The following is a 20,455-nucleotide window of genomic DNA, read 5'->3' as shown; positions in this document are numbered from 1 at the left end:
ATCACCCAGTAGTCTGTTTACTACAAGAAAGTGTCCAAGGGACCAACACCCCATTATTTAGGTAGTTCAGCCAACAAAGAGTAGCGCCGAATCAGTCACATGACACTAGACACAGAAGGCGTTATCTTCAAAGAGAACGTGGCAAAGAAGAAGGCGGAACTTGGGCACGCAAGCAAACTGCACTCGTGGAATATAAGGGGCAAAAAATGCTCGCAATACATAGCTCTAACAGAGTGGCATTCAGAGTCACAGCCTACCAACAACTCTATAGTCAGAACATGGAGCCGTGTTTAACATGGACATCACTCTATCAGAAATATTTTGATGCTGAGAAGGCTTTCGCAGAGTACTATACAGCAGAATCTGAATTCACGGATGAGTCAGTGATACAGCCAATGAGACAACTTGAAGATATCTTTGCTTCTGGTAGGTATTTCACGCCGTATTGCTGCAGTATTTACTTTAGTGCAGATTCGGTGTTGTTAACATGTTTTGCAATATTTAGGTCTGTCCAATAGTAGTTATGTTCATTTAAACTGTTGATCTGATTTACATAAAATACACCACACAGGCCTCAAGTATTTTATTAATTAAACTAATACAGGGTCTAGTATAAGCCAGAAAAACAGTTACAAGTTGTCAATAGTGCAAGTCTTTAAACTGTCAGCAAACAACAGTTGCTTTCATAACTGCTTTTAAAGTTATATGTCCATATTTACAAATATTTGATACATGGTTGCTTTGTTGGCGCAGCAGCGATGTAAAATGTTAGTTGGTATTTACTAGCCCTCACAAGGACTGACTTTTCTCGCGTTCTGTTACAGTGTGTCTTGAAGGTGAAACATGGGCGTTCTCATGCATCCACCCATGGATTTTGGCACATTCCAAGATTTACTTAAAAACTAATACATTTGTGAAGGCTTCACAAGTGAGGTATAACGAGAGGAAACATTTTTATTTCTCAGCATTACCTTCTCTGAATCAAATACATAAGGAGGAAATTGACTTACAAGATTTTTTTGCAGGAAGGTATCCCTTACTGCAGAATAACAATCACATCCATTACTTAGGCACCTCTGCAGGAAGGTGCATGGGTGCCTGCGTTGGTGCTAGGCAGTACAGAGTGCACCAGAGTAATGAGGGAGCAGAATAGCACATATGTTGCTAAGTGTCGGCTGTACAGCTCTCTCCATTTGAAGCAATGCAGGATTTCAAGGTGCCTTGCTGCATTTTGCCAAATGTTAATAAATGTGGCCCATTATGAGTGACAGGCATGTTGGACAATGCACCTGAGGTCAATCCATACAGGTAAAAGAGTTTATTTTCCGATTCTTTGGCTCACATTTGTTAGCTAAGTGAATGCAACAAGGCAATGCTCAAAGAAAATGTAAGTAGTATTACTTGTAAGAGTACAAACTAACAACAAAATAAGTATGAAATAAAGATGAAAGGTCCACATCAACATTAAATTGGCAAGCAAAACTAAAGTGTTTAAAAAAGGTAAGAATAGTATCTAGATAACATAATTTGTGGAACACAAAATCTAGTTAAAGGTAGTCATCAAGGGTCATAGTTACTATTAATGCATGCAACGCTGCGCAGCAAGGTAACATGCTGCATTGCAATGCATAAAAGAGAGAGAACATGAGTGTGCAATATTTACACAGACATAGAGCTCTCCCTTTGCAAAGGTACTATATAAGGGTGCCAGCATTATAGGCAGGATTGTTTTTGTGCAGGAAAGTACACCTTGTGCAGGGATACCTACCTGCACAAAAAATCTTGTAAACCATTTCCAGTGTTCAACATTAGTTCCCGGAAGTGCTGAAAGTAGATGTAAGAATCCCTTATGAGTGAATTGATCTTCAATTTTTGGTAGGAATTTAAGCTGCGGGGGCAGGAGAACTCTTTAGCATGCAAGCTATCCTAAATCATCTTGGACATTAGTTACAAAAGATCAATTAAATTATGTTGTGTCAATATTGTTATTTCTCCTTGTTACTTCCTCTTTCCATGGGTGGCGCATTCTGCAGCACACATAGAAAGATTTATACGCCTCTAAGAATTGCTTTTGGGCAGGAAGATCCCAAGCTGTGGAGGCCAAGCAGAGGATTCTCTCATTGAAACTTGCTACCCCTATAAAGTTGATGGTGGAACATTCCCGACACTGCAATTTATCAACTTGGATTATTGTAATTATGCCCTATTAGCAGAACACAGGTGGTTTGTACTAAGTTGAGTGAGTATATAACATTGCCAGTTTTAGTTTTGATCAGGCAGCACATCATTGACAGTTTCATTTATGGTATGTTACGAAAACGTTGCTATTTCCTATATGATATTTCCTTAGCACAATACTGCAGTTTCCATCAGTCTCATTGAGCACATTTTGACCAGTTTCTAATTGCCAGAGAACCGCCCTAATATTTCCAACTAAAATGACCAATGGAATTTGGCATTTGATTCACCATATTCTTAACATGAATTTGGACTGCAGGAAAATGCCCTTTTTGTATGGTCACTCCCACACATTTTTCCCCAATGCTGATGGCTATGACTCTGAAAGTGCACTGGAATCTGCTAACCAGTCCCCAGTGCCGGTGTTTTCACCCCAAAACTGATGTGTATGTATTGTTATCCTCAATTGGCAAAGACTTTAACCTCTTATAAGGTCCCTGGTAAATGGTACCAGTGGTGCCCATGGCATGGGAGTTAAAGGGGTCAGCAGGGCCTGAAGTGACTGATTGTGTCACCCTGAGTGACCCAAGTAAACAGCTGGCAGCAGGCCTGCCATTGCAGACTGCAGGAGCAGTGCAAACCGTTCCAATTCGACTTTGCCCTCATCATGTGTGGCAAGGTCAAAGCAATACTTTCAATATCTGCCAGACATCAGTAAGGTATGCCCCCTAATCTCAGGACAGGTTGAATTATATTAAAGTTGTGGGCATATAAGGGAAAGCTTATATGCCCCTATAGTAACCTCTTCCATTTGGGGATCCCATAAGTGGTCAGGAGACCATGGACTAACATGGGCTGGCACCTCATCATCCCGAGGTTTCCAACTCCATTATGGCCCTCTGAAGTATGTCATGTTTGGTATCAAAGAACATGCCTCATCAAATCTGACTTTATTCCAAAGTCAGATTTAATCTGGCATGCACCCAGGTGACTAACTTAGAGGTTGCCCACCTGGTTGGTCCAGACTTTCCTGTGCCCGAGCTGACAGCATAAGAGATGCCGCTGCTGAGAAAAGAATCTGACCCCCTGCAAGGAGGTGTGTACACATCCAGGAGATAGAAACGAAGGCCTGCTTGGGCAGGAGGTGTCACTGTCCTTCCTGACAGGATAGCTACTGAAATGGCACATCAAGGCATTGAACTTCAAAGCCAACCCCACCTCCGATATGCAAACAGGCTCAATCGCAAAGGAGGACAAAGCCATCCCCCTGAACCCAGGCACATTTGCCAGGCAGGCAGGAAAACTAGGTAGTCATGAGGCGTACACCCTAAGAAGGCTAGCCACACCCCTAGGATGGGCTACCCGGTCTGTATAGCCAACAATGGATTCTGTCATTTAAAAAAAGTGGACACGTAGAGGGTTGTGGATAGCAAAAGGTCACACACACCCCAGGATGTGTTCACCTCAGGGGTTGATTAGCTGCTTGGGTTAGTAGTCGATTGAACACTTCCACCTACGTACCTAACACTCCAAATCTAGGATTTAAGGGGCACCCATGCACCAGAACCTCAGATCTAATCGACTTGCAAAAAGTACAAAGACGAGACTTGAGTCTGTGAATTCAGAACCTGCACAAAGAAAACTCTACCCCATTAGCAACCACCCTGCAACTGCATGACTATGACTCATCCTGGTCCATAGGCTGGGTCCAAAGCCAAGCGGAATTTCTCTGAGTGCCAAAGGCAACTCCACAATGCCCTTGAGCTAAAGGCAGCAGTCCTACAGTCTGTTGTTAACACACTTTCCCAGATGAAAAGAATCACTGGCCATTGAGCCCACCAAGCCATTTCCCACAAGTAAATGGTCTAGTGTATTGTGGAGAATGTATTCCTGACCATCAGCAAGTTTCAGGCGGCTTTTATTTTCCCCCTGACTCCAGAAGGGCGAGGAACTGCATGCTGTGTTTGCTGCTGCCAAGACTTGTTGGTGGCCAGCCAAGCTATCACTACCTTTGTTCACTGCACTTTGAGGGAACACTGGAGCACCTTTAGCCACCTACCTCAATGACTCAGTTGTTGAGTCTTTACATCTGTTTTCTCACTAGCACCATCTTAGGGTTAAAACCAGCACCCACAGCTCCTGCGTTCTTCACCAAGGATAGCTAGGTACTGCCTGGTGAACCTTGGTCCAAGGACTGACATCAGTGTAACTTCCAGTGGGCTCCTCTGAACTTGACAGAGTGGCACAAATCTGATTTTTCATCAACTGCAGCTCCCGCTTTCAGCACCAAGGGCAGCCAGGACAACTCTGCACCCAGGCCCTACACGTCAGGTAAAAGTGTATTGACTGCTAAACCCTGGTTCTGGGACCTGCATCCACTCAACCCTCAGTGATTTCCACTAGATTTGAACTGCAAGGGACCGATTGTCACTAGCTGATTTCTCTATTTACCCCAATGTTAAAGTTTGAAAGTACTGAACTGCATTGATTTATTTTTCTTCTAAAATCCATAACTCCTGTTATACATATCTGATTGTGTTCATTTTGCTGTCTAAATGTATACAAAATCTACTCTATTTTTAGAGTTGTGTCTTTTACTTATCGTCCATGTTGGTACTCTGAATTGCTTAATATGTTCCTCTGAGAAAGCCTGACTGTTCTGTGCCACACTACCAGGACTGAGCTAGTGATGTATTAATGTGAATCCAAAAGACCCAGTTTGGGGTATTTTGAGAATATTGCACAGTGATACCTAACCAGCCACACTACACAACAATCCATTTTCCTACATGGACAATTTGCCAGTGATTATTTAAGAGGTCAAAATACTGGGTTAAGCTGATCCTATTCGGACTCTTAATATAGGTATTTGAGTAGTTATGGGGATTTCCATATAGTGAACCTTGAAACTAAGAAAGACAATTCTGTGCAGAGTTGAATGTAAAATATAGGAATGTAGTGAATAAGGCTGTAGGAGAGCAAGGGAGGTTATCAGTTGTAACCTATCAAACCAGAGGGTTACCTGTATATTAGATGGCACTTCAGGAGGAGTTTCTTGATTGAGCTTGCCACATCTGTGTTTCAAAGAATTATGAAGCAAATAATTACTGTGTTTGATCATAACCTATGAAATGTTGTCTAAATATATTAACGAAAGGGTTATCCAGTGTAACTCCAACAAGACCATATTCAGGCCAGATGTAAAAGATGACCACTGGCAACATAAATGAGACTCACTTAGGTTGGTTGGTTGTATAAATATCCTGCAAATCTAGTATGGATATGGTCTGTCTTGATCTACACTATAATTCACTGATCTATGACTCTCTTTTCACTTGTAATATGTGTTACATCATATGCATAAACCAATAAACAACCAAGGGCAACAGCAATGACAGAAATATCAGCAGACACATTTACTAGCTGCTAATACAGATTGAATACACAGATCATGTGTATAGAGAACACCAGTATGCAGCTTTCTTTACCCATGGTATTAGCGAGTACAGATCATTTAACAAATTGGTACGAGGTTATCAGAAACCTGAGAGCTTGAGCTAGAGCTTGCTTTATGCATAATTAAGAAGAAATATCATGCAAATGTGATTGTACTGAAACTTTTAGAAATATTTTTTTTGCTATCATATCCATTGTCATTTTCAAAGCATGGCCTTAAATATGCACCTCAAATTTACACAAGGACCACTAATCTAAGCCTTAACATGTTGTTCATTTCTTTTATAGGATCTGTGAAAGGAGACACACTGATCTTCTATGGGATTTCCTTAAATATTCATCTGCTTTTTCCAGCATGTGCCTACTTTAAGGAGATCACTATCATGGACTATTTAGACACCAACCTGGAGTACATAGATAACTGGCTTAAACATCACCCAAAAGCATTTAATTGGATCCAGTGCTTCAAATCTATTCAAGTAAATCACGAAGTGAGGTATGAAATATAAATTTTAGTCATCCAGCACCATATAAAAACCATTTCTCACCAGTATGCCTCTTAATTTTGTTACACTCCAAAACAACGCTGGTTTAATAAAAAAATCCTGTCTATCCACAACGTTTGTGAGTTTTGCAACTGTACCGCATGTCTTTATGTTACCAAATGTCCAGATCAAGAGTCTTATATGAAAAAAAATTTCTTAAAGTTTGCTCTTCCAAACATTCACATACTTATTTAATGATGATGCATTAGGAGAATGGTTCAGCGTTAGTATTAGCACATATTTCCTGTTCACAGTAGGTTTAGAGACATCTGGTACTACCTCATTTGATCAAAGACATATTGTGACAGGTTACACTCATGAAAGGGATGATGATAGCAATGTGCCGAAAAATGTGATAAACATGGTAAAATGAAGTGTTAAATGTGATTAAAAAAGTAACGGATTTTGCAAATATGATTGTTTTAGTCCAACTCTGAGGTCAGTATAACAATTTTTGCATCTTTTTTCAGGCAAAATTGGATTGAAAATGAAGAGAAATTGAAACAAACCATCAAAAACACCATGAAATTAGAGCTTTCTGAAAGTGGTCCGGTAGCACCTAAATCCTTCCCTCAGGTCGATTGCCTGATCATCCCACACACTTTGGCTGTGATATGCAAGGACCATTCCTCCTTCATCAGCAGTTTTAAAGATTCATCAGCATTGTTGAAGCTTGGGGGTCACTTAATAATGTTTCTGCCTCTGGAATGCACATATATGTACTTAGCCAATTTCAAGTTTCCAATGTTATGCATCAAAGAAGAGTTTGTAAGAAAAGTTTTAAATGAAGGAGGCTTTATGATTAAAGAGGCCCAGCTAAAACCTAGGATCAACCAAACAAAATTTTCAATGACAGATTACTCACATATTCTGTGTCTTGTTGCTATTAAAGTGCATAATGTGTAGTAATCCTAAATATCAGAAATATAAAACTGAGTGTGATTAACTTTGTTCTGTATCAGAGAATCATTTTAGCCTGTTAAATGTGTAAATTGTGATTCCCATTCTGTGACTCCTTTTGTTATTAGGGGTTGCTACATTTCCTGTTTTCTTCACATTCTGTTTAGCTTCCACACTAGTTATTTACTGTTATTAAATTTATATATGATGCTGGGTTGTGCTCTTCGGACTTATGGAAAGAAAAGGAAAGAGGGAGAGGCAAACTGTTTATTTTTTTTCTTAACATCGTTAGCGAGATTCACTGCATTTCCTGAAGTAGAGGGGAATGGTATGTTCCGGTTCAGTCTGATACATCCTTTAAATGGGCTCATAATAAGGCGTCGCCTCTGTGTTTTGGTTTGTACTTTGAGATGCTTTGGGGTTGGCATTGTGTTAAATGTGTGACTATGAAGGATTGGAGTATCTAAGCTAATGATGTTGGCTTCTAATATAGATCTGCAAGTTTCCAACCACAACCTAGTTATCACTTCAACCATTCTAGTGTGACATTCAGATTTAGGTCTTTCAGCCTCTAGAGTCCATTATACTAGAGGTAACTGTAAGATGGCCTCTAGCCAATCACCTCAAGTAACACATTCATAACTGAATTCGACTTGTGTGGGACTGAATTCACAACATATTATTTAAATTCTCCCTGGATCTATGTAAGTGGTTTTGACCTTGCTCCTGACTCCAATGCTATTATTTTTATTAAAATTAATAAGGATAATTCATAAATGTGTGCAATACATAACTCTGTTTATGCTTTATATTAATTTGTTTTTGTTGATCAATTAATTGCCATTCACTTATTGCACCACGTCTAACTTCTTTAACCAGTTCCGCCATTGTTTCACATGATACTTCTGCACAAACCATGCAGATTGCCTGGTAAAAAATATACTGTTCATTTGTTAATCATTAAACAATAAAATCATTTTTGGTATTTTGAATAATTGTAAAATTTCAAATATGATGTTCTTAGCAGATGGTTTATGAGATTAAGAGTTTGACCTCTTCTATGAATGGATGTGTTGACCAATGTAAACTGCGTGAACCAAGTGTACATTTTTAAGCAGAATGTCATTGAATTATCATTCATGCTTTTTGAATGTTTATTGGGGTGTGACAATCCATAGGAAGAAGCTGATGTTAATAAATTAGTGTAGCTCCATAGAAATGAGACAGTTCAACTGCTTGAACTGTTCAATGGAGAGAATGCTATGCCTCTGTTAATGCGTCCGTCTATGTTAATCTATACAGATCAGGACTCGTTTTAGGCCAATGAATCTTTGGGCCCAGTGGTGAGACACCGTAGGACGAGATAACTGATCAAAACACCAATCAATATGTCAATAACATTGCCAATATTTAACACCAAAATATATCCCGCTTTAGGCATTAATAAACATTCGGCGCAACCATGACCTTTCAGTCATGAATAACCACACCTTAATGAAGTTTTATGAGTTTTATTCCCTATTGATTACAATCTAGTAGCAAATGCATCAATCTCAAAGTCAAGAAGCATATAAGCAAAATTACAAGATGACAACCACAATAAGCTTTCAATAGTGCAAAAATCAGAAGCATAGATAATCAGATGAGTATAACCAGATCACAATACATCGAATGTTCTAAGATACAAGTTCAGCATAGCATCATGTCAGTCACGTCAGTTTGTCTGTCAAAATGAATACCTCGTCTAACCTCTAATTAGCATTAGCATGTTGGGTGTCATGCAAAACAATTTTGAACACCAATTTGGAAAACATCTAACTAAGGTCTCTAATCAAAAACATAAAGCAGTTGGTATCAATCAATAGTTTATTCGGTCCAAATTTGGGCCATTTGAAAAGTAAAAAGTAATATATATAAAAAGGACATTGACAATTAATACAGGAAAAAAGTTCATAAAATTACATAAAAGGTTTCAAAAATAGTTAAGACAAGACTCACAAAATAGTTTCTGGATCCTACCCTATGCAAGACGCTAAATGCTAAAATGATACTGGTCAGTTGTTAAAAGCATAAAAAGCATTTAAAACGGGTTTATAGAATAAAAATAAAAGGTAAAAACTACATACAATAACTCCTGTTAGCAAAAAGTTTAAAAAAAAGAAAAAACAACCAGTGGAAAGTGATGCCCTAAGTTAATCAATTCTATTGAATGAATTGATCAAGTAGATTGCATTTTACCATTTGTAAACAGGGTGCTAGTTCGCTGACTTCTAGACTGTACTTCAACCGGTGGATTAAGATCTATAGTAATCCTACTGCGGATTTTCCATGCTGCTGCCAAATATTTAGAAACAGAACTGACTATCAGCATGGAAGTATCATATTTACATATTCTATATGCACTGTTATGATTTTGTATTGACAGTGTTTTACACAGAGGGGTAATCCACTTCCCTCGGGGGCATTTGTACAAAGGACAGAAAAATAGGACATGCTCAGGAGTTTCCTTGGATAGATGGCAGGTTGTGCATTTGTCAGATAAGGAACTATTGGTCGACCAGCAGGCCGTAAAGCTGTTGACTGCCAATGTTCCATATCTGAACTGAAGTAATAGAGAACGAGCACGAGCTGGTATGGGGAGATCCAGGAAGCTTTCAGGCAGAGGTTCGTGCTTAACCAGCAGGAACTCTGCTGTCAGCCGACCTAACCCATTTGAGCCGAGAGATGCCTCATGGATCTTTTCCCAATAGCGGTCTTTGATCAAGCGTTTAGCATTATCAGGAATCATCTCGGGATTCTCCCAATATTGGGACAGATTCAGTTTAACCCAGGCTGCTTTCATCTCCCTTAGCCATCGTACTTTTTCCCATCCATAGCAAGGTGGCAATAATTCTTTAACTGCTAACCTGAAAGGTTCGAGTTCATCCGTTTTCCATAGTCTGACCCAGTACAGAAGTGGTCTTAAGTATGCTGTGTTTTTAATACTATTTAGACCCAGGTCCAGTCTTAGGGGGAGCATCGGCGTACCCTTCCCTAGTCTAGCTATGTGTCTAAGGAAATTATTTTCTTTGACTTGAAGAGTATCCATTTGTCTGTGGGATCCCCAAAGATCCGCTCCATATAGGGCCGCGGCGCGGATTTGGACTTTGTATATTTCAGAGATGAGGGTCAGAGGGGGACTTATTGCAGTGCTAGCTTTGCGTCCTATCACTCCACATCTTTGGCTGATTGTTAGTGCCCCTTTCCTTATAGCTGCATCCCAGCTGCCCTTATCGAATAGTCTGATGCCCAAATAATCGTATTCAATTACTCTCTCCAGAGGAATTGAATTTATCTTTATATTTGCTCTGAGCTTCTTGTTCGGGGGACTATATATCATGAGTTTAGTTTTCTTGAGATTTATGTCTAACCCGTAATCTCTGCAGAATACACCGAACTGATTAACCAGATTCTGGATTCCCATGGATGATTTGGACAGGAGGATAGTGTCATGTGCATAAAGTAAGCATGGGACTTTAGTCCCGGCCAGCTTTGGGGAATCATTAGTGCAATTTGTTAAATACTTAATACAATTATTTATATATAGAAGAAAAAGAGTTGGGGCCAAAACGCACCCCTGTCTGACTCCCCTCTCAATAGCGACTGGTTCTGTTAGATCACCGTTCTTGCCGCTCCTGATTTGAGCATAAGTATTCTCGTGTAGTCGGGTGATGAGTTTCAAAAGGCCGTGCGGGACACCCATATTGGCTAGTGTCAGCCATAGCTGATTTCTTGGGACCAAGTCAAACGCAGCTCTAAGATCAATAAAAACTACAAAAAGATTGCCACCTCCTACTTCCACAGTCTTCCATTTTATTGTAAGGAATCTTAGCACCTGATCTATGGTACTTACTGCTGGCCTAAACCCTGCTTGCAAATCAGAAATAGCATTGGTTTCCAGAATCCATTCTTCTAGACGGGACAGAATTTGCTTTGCAAAAAGTTTTTGGAAGTTATCGATTAAGGAGATTGGGCGGTAGTTAACAGGGTTAGAGGGGTTACCTTTTTTAAAGATGGGAACTATCTCTGCTCCCATCCAGGAGCTCGGGACAGGTGCTCCTGCATTTACCGCATTGGAAATAAGGTTCAGATATGGGGCCCATATATCTGGGTTGGTCTTGTATAAATCACCAGGTATCTTATCAAGGCCGGGGGCCTTCCCCCATTTCAATGAAGCAATCGCAGCTTTAGTTTCTGCCAACGTAAATTCAATTTTGGGGGTCTCAGTAATCATGATATGGGTCAAATCCCTGGGAGTAACACCAGTGATCCCAGAATATAATCGGGAAAAATGATCTGTCCACTCTGCAGGGAGTATTGAGGTACCGGGCGAGCGATTAGGTTCTTTGCTGGCATCAGCCACCAGTTTCCAAAATTTCGAGGTGTCATTTGTTTTAGCAGACTCCAGGAGGGAAACCCATCTAGATTCATCCCATGTCCTGCGGGCTCTGCCTTGTTCCTGTTTATAATCTTTCCTGGCTTCCCTTATGTGATCTGACTGGCCTCCTCTTAAAGCTCTCAGCAGTTTGTGCTGTGCTTCACTACATGCGGCGTTGAACCACCTTGCATTGCACTTCTCTTTGACTTCTTTTACAGACTCTTTGGTAAAAAGGTTTTTTAGAGAATTAAAGAAACGTGTGTGGGCTGCTATAAGCCCCCCACTATCTTCTAGAGGCTGGGATATACAATCCATGTGGTCAGCCAGCTGCCTATACGCGGATGCCAAGGTGGCTGTATCGGTGTTCAGGGATTCCCATCTAACATTTCGTCTGTTATTGGTCAGTGCGAGCTGTTGTTCGTTGGTCTTGAAACAGGAAACTTCAGGTAGGGGTAATAGGTTCCTAAGAAATAAAATCAATGGTTCATGGTCACTTTCCTCATGTTCTACAATATTCATGTCGGCCATATAGCCCCACAGGCGGACATCAAGCAAAATATAGTCTATCTGGCTCTTCTGTGCCCCGCGTCTAAATGTGTGGTGAAGATTAGGGTCCGAGCGGGAGCGACCATTGCAAGCCCGCAGGCCATGTGCCAATGTAATGTCCACAACCTGGTGTGTTAATCTATTTATTTTTGGTCTTTTGCTTGATACCAATTGAGGTATACCCCAGTAAGCATCTTCATCTTTATATAATTCCTGGGCCAGCAAGTAGGGTTCAAAAGTGGTATTGAAATCTCCAGCAATAAGGATAAAGTGGGAAGGTGATTTACAAGAAAGAAAGCTGTCCAAAATATTCAGTGTGTCGGACTCGTATTTGCTACCCAGGCTCCGATTATAAATATTGATTATTAAGAGTGGTTTCTCGCTAAGGGATGGTATTGATAAGCCCATTAAATCAGGGCAGCCCAGGTCGATTGTTTCAATCCGACATTTAAAGGAGCAGCTGAGCCATATAAGTAGGCCACTTGAGGGTCTCCCTGAATTCACCTTAGTTGCTGGGACCCAATAACTTTTATAACCAATTCTGTATTTGGGCTCCAAAGCCCATGTTTCTTGGAAAATACATATTTTGTGTTCGTCTATGAATTTACCCCATTCAGGGTTGTTCAATTTATTCTCCAACCCTGCAATATTCCAACTAAGGATGGTATCTAGGCCATCTATTTTGCCATGGGGAGCTTTGGCCACAGGGTTCTCTCTTGCCAATGGGGTGCCTTGGGGAAGTTTTATACCCTTTTCAATCGTATCTATGCCAGTCAGATTTGGGTTTCCCACTGCTGTATTGCCCAATGTATTTCTTGCCCCGTCTAGATCGGGGGGTGGCGTGAGCAGTTCGAGTGTCTGAAATGTTGGTGGATATCCAGGTTTGCTGAGATCTGATAAATCTATGGCTAAATTGGTCTCAATCACCTTGCACTTCTTATTTGCACCCCCAGTACAGTTTTCAAAACATTTAGAAAGATCTGGCTGAGCAGGTATGAAAATTGGCATAGGGTCTCTGCCGTCTACAGTAGGGGTTTGTTGGACCTCAGGGTTGCCTTGTCCTATTTCGTGGGTTTCATTATTTCCGACTGTAGGGTGCTTTTTATCCCAGGTGTTTGAACCTTGAGGCTCAAATAAGCTGTACTCAGTGCTGTTTTTTAGTCAATCATTTTCAGAGAGCGAGAGCGAAAAAGGGCTACATCTTGGCTGAGAGTCGAATTGCATCTGTGCCCTAGTGGGATCTCTGAGTGACATTGTTGCCCCCTTAATAGTTGGTACAGCTGTATAAGGGTAAAAAGCCTGAAGCCTACAGAGAGAGGTTGCTCCCCCTAGAGGGTTGGAGTGACACACATTCAAGGAAAGCTGTTGGACAAGGAAAGGCGCATTGAAGTTAATAACAATACAGTCCCCTGTACCGGGGTTTTTGAGTGGACCCACCCAACCCACCCGCCTCACCATTAATATTGAGGGTATCATATGGAAAGGAAATCTAGCATATTTGTGTAGCCAGTGAATGGTCTTATTTTTCAGTTCTGTGAATGGTTCGGGGATATTGGGCTTAAGTCTAGGAACATTTGTGATAACAAGCACATAAGGACAAGCTTCCGGTGGTAGATGTAGGGTTCTCATATTGGATCCTAGATCCCTATGCATCCGGTCTGCTGGAGGATTGGTATAGTCCTTGCACAGTTTTGTGTCCATGTTTATAGATGGAGCAATTTCATCAGTCCGCCTTGGGAAGAGAGGGTCACTCTTTGAGTGCCGAGTTTTAGGGGAGTTGGCCAGTTTATCAGAAAAGGCTTCACTAGTTGATGCGAAGAATCAGGGCAAAGTGATTGAGGGTTGTGAACCGTGCTTGATGGTAGAAGAGGGCTGCTGGCACTATTGGCCGGGGGGCATGGGGGAAGATGTTGTTGCGAATATTGTAAATCCGATAAGGTACAGGTGGTTGGCTGGTTAAGTTGGATGAGAACGTCGAGTTTCTCCTCAATATCTGATAGGCGGGTTGTTATAGGGTTTAATTTTTTGGAGAGTTCGTCTTTTATAAAATCTATTATGAAAGCTATGTCTACGCTGCCGTTATTTGTAGCTTGGGCAGATGTACAGTCCTTGTTCCGAGTAGGCACGGCATGATTGGGGGAGTTCAAAACACGGGCCCGTTTATTCTTTAGGTTCACCTCCCCACGTTTCCTTTTGCCCTTTGAACTGTGTTTTGGGGAGGGTGCAGGCCTATCTGGCATAGGCTGTGAAGTTTCTGAAGAATGTATGTCTTTGTCCAGGGGCTCTGCGAGGGGCATTCGGGTAATTTGGGTAGTTGGTGGTGGGGTTGCCGGTGTAGGCTGGAAAACTGGTGGGTAAAAATGTTGTGGTGGGGTTTTCGATGAAGCAATCATTGGTGGGGGAGCAGACAATCGGCGCTCCACCAATTCAATTTCTTTTTCTAATGCCCCTACCGCTTTTTGGAGGAAGCCATCTAGAGTCTTGTTGTTACCGGCTTTTTCCAAAGGCATCCCCCCCTTCCGTCTGCCCATCTTGTTTTGATGAGACTCTTAGGTCCAGCCCCAGATTTTGACAGTCTGTTCCCGTGGGTCTTGTTATTCTCCTTTTCCCACCCTAATTTTGCTCTATTAGGGCTTTTAAATAAACACCAGAAGGGCTTGGAGTGCTGCTCACCTGTGTTAGGAAGGTGGCGGGTAGGTAAGGTATATTCATCCGCTGGTCACCCACCTCGGGAGTTGGGATAAAAATGGTGTGGCCCAGCCCGGCCTCCTCCGGTCGCTGACGGGCGCAGGACGGGCCCGCCCTTGGCCCGGGCTTCGCCCGGGCGCCACCCGCGCGCGCCCCGCGCTGCGGGAGCACGAATAAAGTTTAAAGGGCTCCTGCCCGTAAGGCTCCTCCTCCCTGCAGGCACACAGCGCTTCCCGCGACGGCAGGAGCGCAAGTAAAGTTTAAAGGGCTCCTGCCCTCCTCCCTGCAGGCACACAGCGCTTCCCGCGCTGCGGGAGCGTGAATAAAGTTTAAAGGGCTCCTGCCCGTAAGGCTCCTCCTCCCTGCAGGCACACAGCGCTTCCCGCGACGGCGGGATCGCAAGTAAAGTTTAAAGGGCTCCTGCCCTCCTCCCTGCAGGCACACAGCGCTTCCCGCGACGGCGGGATCGCGAGTAAAGTTTAAAGGGCTCCTGCCCTCCTCCCTGCAGGCACACAGCGCTTCCCGCGACGGCGGGAGCGCGAATAAAGTTTAAAGGGCTCCTGCCCTCCTCCCTGCAGGCACACAGCACTTCCCGCGATGGCGGGAGCGCGAATAAAGTTTAAAGGGCTCCTGCCCGTAAGGCTCCTCCTCCCTGCAGACACACAGCGCTTCCCGCGAAGGCGGGAGCGCGAGTAAAGTTTAAAGGGCTCCTGCCCTCCTCCCTGCAGGCACACAGCGCTTCCCGCGACGGCGGGAGCGCGAATAAAGTTTAAAGGGCTCCTGCCCGTAAGGCTCCTCCTCCCTGCAGGCACACAGCGCTTCCCGCGACGGCGGGAGCACGAGTAAAGTTTAAAGGGCTCCTGCCCTCCTCCCTGCAGGCACACAGCGCTTCCCGCGCTGCAGGAGCGCGAATAAAGTTTAAAGGGCTCCTGCCCGTAAGGCTCCTCCTCCCTGCAGGCACACAGCGCTTCCGCGACGGCGGGAGCGCGAGTAAAGTTTAAAGGGCTCCTGCCCTCCTCCCTGCAGGCACACAGCGCTTCCCGTGACGACGGGAGCGCGAATAAAGTTTAAAGGGCTCCTGCCCGTAAGGCTCCTCCTCCCTGCAGGCACACAGCGCTTCCCGCGACGGCGGGAGCGCGAGTAAAGTTTAAAGGGCTCCTGCCCTCCTCCCTGCAGGCACACAGCGCTTTCCACGACGGCGGGAGCGCGAATAAAGTTTAAAGGGCTCCTGCCCGTAAGGCTCCTCCTCCCTGCAGGCACACAGCGCTTCCCGCGATGGCGGGAGCGCGAGTAAAGTTTAAAGGGCTCCTGCCCTCCTCCCTGCAGGCACACAGCGCTTCCCAAGCAGTTGGTACCTAGAAAGAAAAGGCAAATAAATGAATTTTCATTAGCAACATTATAATTACCCTCCTCTGATTAGGTCAGCATTCAGGATTAGTCTTCGTCTTCAGGACATCAGTTAGATCGCCGTCAGTCTATCTAAGTTTAAAAGGCAAAGACACTCTCCTCATAAGGAGAAAAGTGTAAGGGGCAGTCGAATGGGCAAGGATGGTTTTCTCTAAGTCGCAGGTCACCAAATAGAGTGACAGAGTTTCGAGACGCAATCAATATCATTCCCTACCTAAAGAGCTGTCTGTTTCCTGTGTCATGGGTTTTTATCCCTTTTTCGTGATTCATTCCCCCAAAATTCTATTGGTCAGTCAATACACCCTACCATTGTTAACCTATCAAATTATACATTAAGTAATGCATTTTGTCATTTTTGATAATTCATTATGTTCTAATTGGTCATCATAATTGACGTATTTTCGTAGGTGACTCATCCGGGGTTACTTCATTGTCTTTGCATGTATCAGGTCAAAAGTTCTCTTCTCCTCGCTCCATCGTCCTTGGAAGTGTCCAATAATGTTTCGAAGCACATAACTCTATCCTAAAAGCTGCTAGCATGCGGATGAGAAAATGTGGCTCTGTTGCAAACTTATTGAAAGGAAAAGAACAATCGCTGGTTCATGGCCTTTTGCAAGTCAGCATACTGAAGAGATGGAAAAATAAATTTTAATATGAGAGCTACACAGCTTTGCTTGACTCTCGCTAACTTAAGATATACGAGTTCTAATGAATGCAGTTTTATGCGTTTTTAAATGTGCACAGTTTTAGCAATTTATGAATGATTATTTCTTATAGTTGACATTAGTTTACACACACATAAAATCCTTTATGTTAATGAATATATTTCAATGAATATTTTATTTAATGCAGCATTGTTAATCATAAGCACTTTACGTCTATAATATGTAATATAAAGCTACGCTCTCTCAGTCCCTCCTCTGATGACGCTCGTCATCACAAATCCTTTAGTCTTAATTTTTCACCTTGCGCATAACACGCATTTCAACATCTTTTCCTTTATGTGAACTTTCCCATATTTCATTGAACATTTTCTCTCTTTCACTTTCTTCATTTCTTTTGGTTCTTTTAGTCCAATTTCTTTTTACTTTATCATTAATTTTGCATATTCCCCAAAATCCCAATGAACAAATCAGAACAATTAATAATCCCATCATAATTTTTGCAAGTACCCCATTCCAAATGTTGGTAAACCAGCTTCCCACTCGGGCAATTCCTTTTCCAAATTTCTCCCAAACACCAGGTTCTTTTAGATCCTTCAAATCTGTACTATCTCTAGTCAGGTTAGTAAGCATGTTTCTAATTTTCTTACTGTTATCAGGTATATATGAGCAGCAATGACGTTCATTAAGCATTTTGCACACACCTCCACTCTTTGATAAAAGAATGTCTAAAGCAAGCCGGTTTTGAAGAGTCATAGCTCTTTCTGCAGCAAGTTCAGTATCCATCAGGAGTATGGCTCCTGTAAAATTTGTCAGCATGTTATCCACAATAGTAGACAACTTTTGAATTTTCATAGAATTTAGGATAACCCCTACTGAAGGGATTATAGCTCCAAATATGTCACCAATGACAGCCGCCACTGATTATCGTTTTTGTCTGGTATGTTGTAATTCAGTCGTTTTAGGTAGTTGTTTTAAGTCATCAATCTGGTAAATCTTTGGGAATACTATTCCCAAATAACATGTCCCATACCATCCCTTAGGGAGACGGTAATATGCATTTAACCCACAGATGTAATAGATTCCAGGAATCGCTGGGTCTTGTCCATTTAACATAAAGGTCCATTTGCTCTGAAACAGAAACACATGCCTACATTCACTCGTTCCCACAAACAAATTATCTTGATCAGATTTCGGTCTCTATATACAGAGTCTACCTACGTGTAATGCATCTATAGCTAACTTGCCTTGTGTTTTAATTGCAGTATAAGCGTAATCATTTGCATAAGTGCGTTTTTTTAAACCTTTTTCTAATCTTTCTTTTAATGCTTTGCGTCTATCATCTGTATGATCTAAAAAGCTTTTCTCCACAGGAGACAGTAAGCATGTTAAATTGTTGCGATGTGCATAAGCAGTTCCAAATGTTAGTGTTGGCTCAAAGAACCCTCTAACTAATTTTATATCAGGCTCTTTAGCTAGCTTATTTAAGAATTCAATAACAGGCACAAAAGAAAACACAACATCTAAATTTGAATAAAAATATTGCACATGCTCTTGATCATAAAATCTTGTTAGTAGCAAGCTACAGCTGATCCCATACGTAAGAGGGAGGCTATTATAAGTAACTCCCTCCTGCACAGATGAAGGAATTTTAGTACATACATAACAGTCTTTTGCATCCATAGTTTCCACATACTCATTTAGTAAGCGATAGAAAACATTAGTAGAAAGTTCCCCTTTTGTATTAGTTCCCTGATGCAGATGTCTTGCGTCTTGCTCAAATTTCTCCCATGGTGATAGTTTATTAGTTGTAGTAGTAGTCTCAGGTTTTAAAGTTGCATTAATAGTTTCACTCTCTCTCCATGGCATTCCCAAAATCACTCCCACAATCATTATTGCGTATACAACACCTATCATAAGTCCTAACCAACCACACACTTTACTTCCTTTGTTACTATAAGCCATGTTTCTATAGACTCAGAATAACAGATCAACAATCAACTCCGAGCAGCAAACTCTTTCTGCGTATTTTACAGCGTCTTCATTCACTTTAGGACCCTTTTCGTCAATTAAGGTTAGCAGCTTGTCGTAATCAGGTTTCTATAAGTCAAGTCCAGGTTTAATGTCACTTTCCGGTAGTTTTTTTTTCTTAAGACTCTTTATTATTATTTTTCAGCTTTCACAATTTCAATCTTTATCTCAGCTTTCTTGTTGTATATTCTTCAGGTACCGTAGTACTGGCCTGGTATTTCTCGATCAAAACAGAACGCTAAGAATTCTTGTTGCCATTCAGAGGTTGTAGCATATGCCCATTCAGGACCTGTATATCTTCTGTTTGCTATTCTCTTTCTTTTTAATTTTCGTTCTCCTTGTTGTTCTCCTTCACTCAGATCGTCAGCTTGTGAGGTATTGCTTTCCTCTATTATTGTCTCGTTTGCTATTTCTCTTAATCTAAGGTGTGATTTGTCAGGCCAATTGTCACCTCTGTTCGCCTTGTTTCGGCGTTTCCCTTCAGTACCTTGGACAGCACCCTCCTCTTGTGATATGGTGTTTTCTCCTGATAGGCTTGGGATTTGTTCAGGAGATTCTGATTCGTTCTGATTCAAATTTACCACTTCTCCGTCTCTTTCTCCTTCTTGTTCGACACTGTATTCAGACTCTGAATTGTAATCGTCTGCTTCTGGGAGAACCTCTCCTTGTCTTTGTTCTCCTGCTGCCTCCACTGAGATTGGCACTCTGTCACCTCTCTTGAACTCACTGATAGTTTGAGGGACACGGCTGTTCTCAGCGGGCTGTCCTGCAGTCTCAGATCTTTTTTGACTGATCTCTGACTCTGAGACTTCTCCTCTTGAAGTTGCTGTACCGGAATTTTCAAGTTCCTCTTCAACAGGACACGTTACCCTTTTTGTATGGCTGGCATGTATCCAGTTGGGAACCCCGGCACACTTTACAGCAGTAGTGGTTGTTAGTATTACTTGATATGGCCCTTTCCAACGTGGCTCAAGACACGATTTCTTCACGTGTTTCTTGACAACCACCCAATCTCCAGCTTGCAGAGAGTGTCCTGGTTCGCCGATTGGTGGTAACGTGTTAGCTTCCACCTGGTGAGAGAAAGAGCGAATCACGTGAGCCAAACTTTTGCAGTAATCCAACACCATATCATCTGTAATATTCACTAGTGCGTTTGCAGGTACCGCTGGTAACCTCATTGCTCTGCCCATGAGGATTTCATGTGGGGACAATCCTGTTTTCTTATCTGGCGTGTTTCTCATAGACATCAGCACTAGAGGTAATGCATCTGGCCACTTCATGTTTGTTGCTGCACACATTTTTGCTATTCTTGATTTCAGAGTACCATTCATCTGCTCGACTAGTCCTGAGGCTTCAGGGCGATAGCTACAATGCAGCTTTGGTTCAATGTTGAGTGCGGCACACAGAAGTTTAATCACCTCATTGTCGAAGTGTCTTCCCCTATCCGATTCTATAGAAACCGGAAACCCGAACCTGGGTATTAATTCTCTGAGTAGTAGTTTTGCAACCGTAAGACTGTCATTCCTACGTGTGGGATATGCCTCAATCCAATGACTAAAAACACACACAATCACCAACACGTACCTCAAACCTCCGCAAACAGGCATTTCAATGAAATCCATTTG

The 20,455-nt window shown here is 42.2% G+C and overlaps 1 protein-coding gene across 1 annotated transcript; it reads left to right on the top strand.

The window, feature by feature from the left end:
- The first annotated feature begins 239 nt into the window (after positions 1-239).
- LOC138266586 (nicotinamide N-methyltransferase-like) lies at positions 240-8,074 on the top strand. The gene is made up of 3 exons (XM_069215429.1): positions 240-426; positions 5,923-6,130; positions 6,650-8,074. The coding sequence occupies exons 1-3, from the start codon at positions 279-281 to the stop codon at positions 7,083-7,085; spliced, it is 792 nt and encodes a 263-aa protein (XP_069071530.1). The 5' UTR covers positions 240-278; the 3' UTR covers positions 7,086-8,074.
- The last annotated feature ends 12,381 nt before the right edge of the window (positions 8,075-20,455 follow it).

Source organism: Pleurodeles waltl, chromosome 11 (genome assembly GCF_031143425.1).
Source record: "Pleurodeles waltl isolate 20211129_DDA chromosome 11, aPleWal1.hap1.20221129, whole genome shotgun sequence".
Classification (NCBI taxonomy): domain Eukaryota; kingdom Metazoa; phylum Chordata; class Amphibia; order Caudata; family Salamandridae; genus Pleurodeles; species Pleurodeles waltl.
Note: the sequence above shows the minus strand (reverse complement) of the source record. Positions and strands in the feature narration are given on the sequence as shown.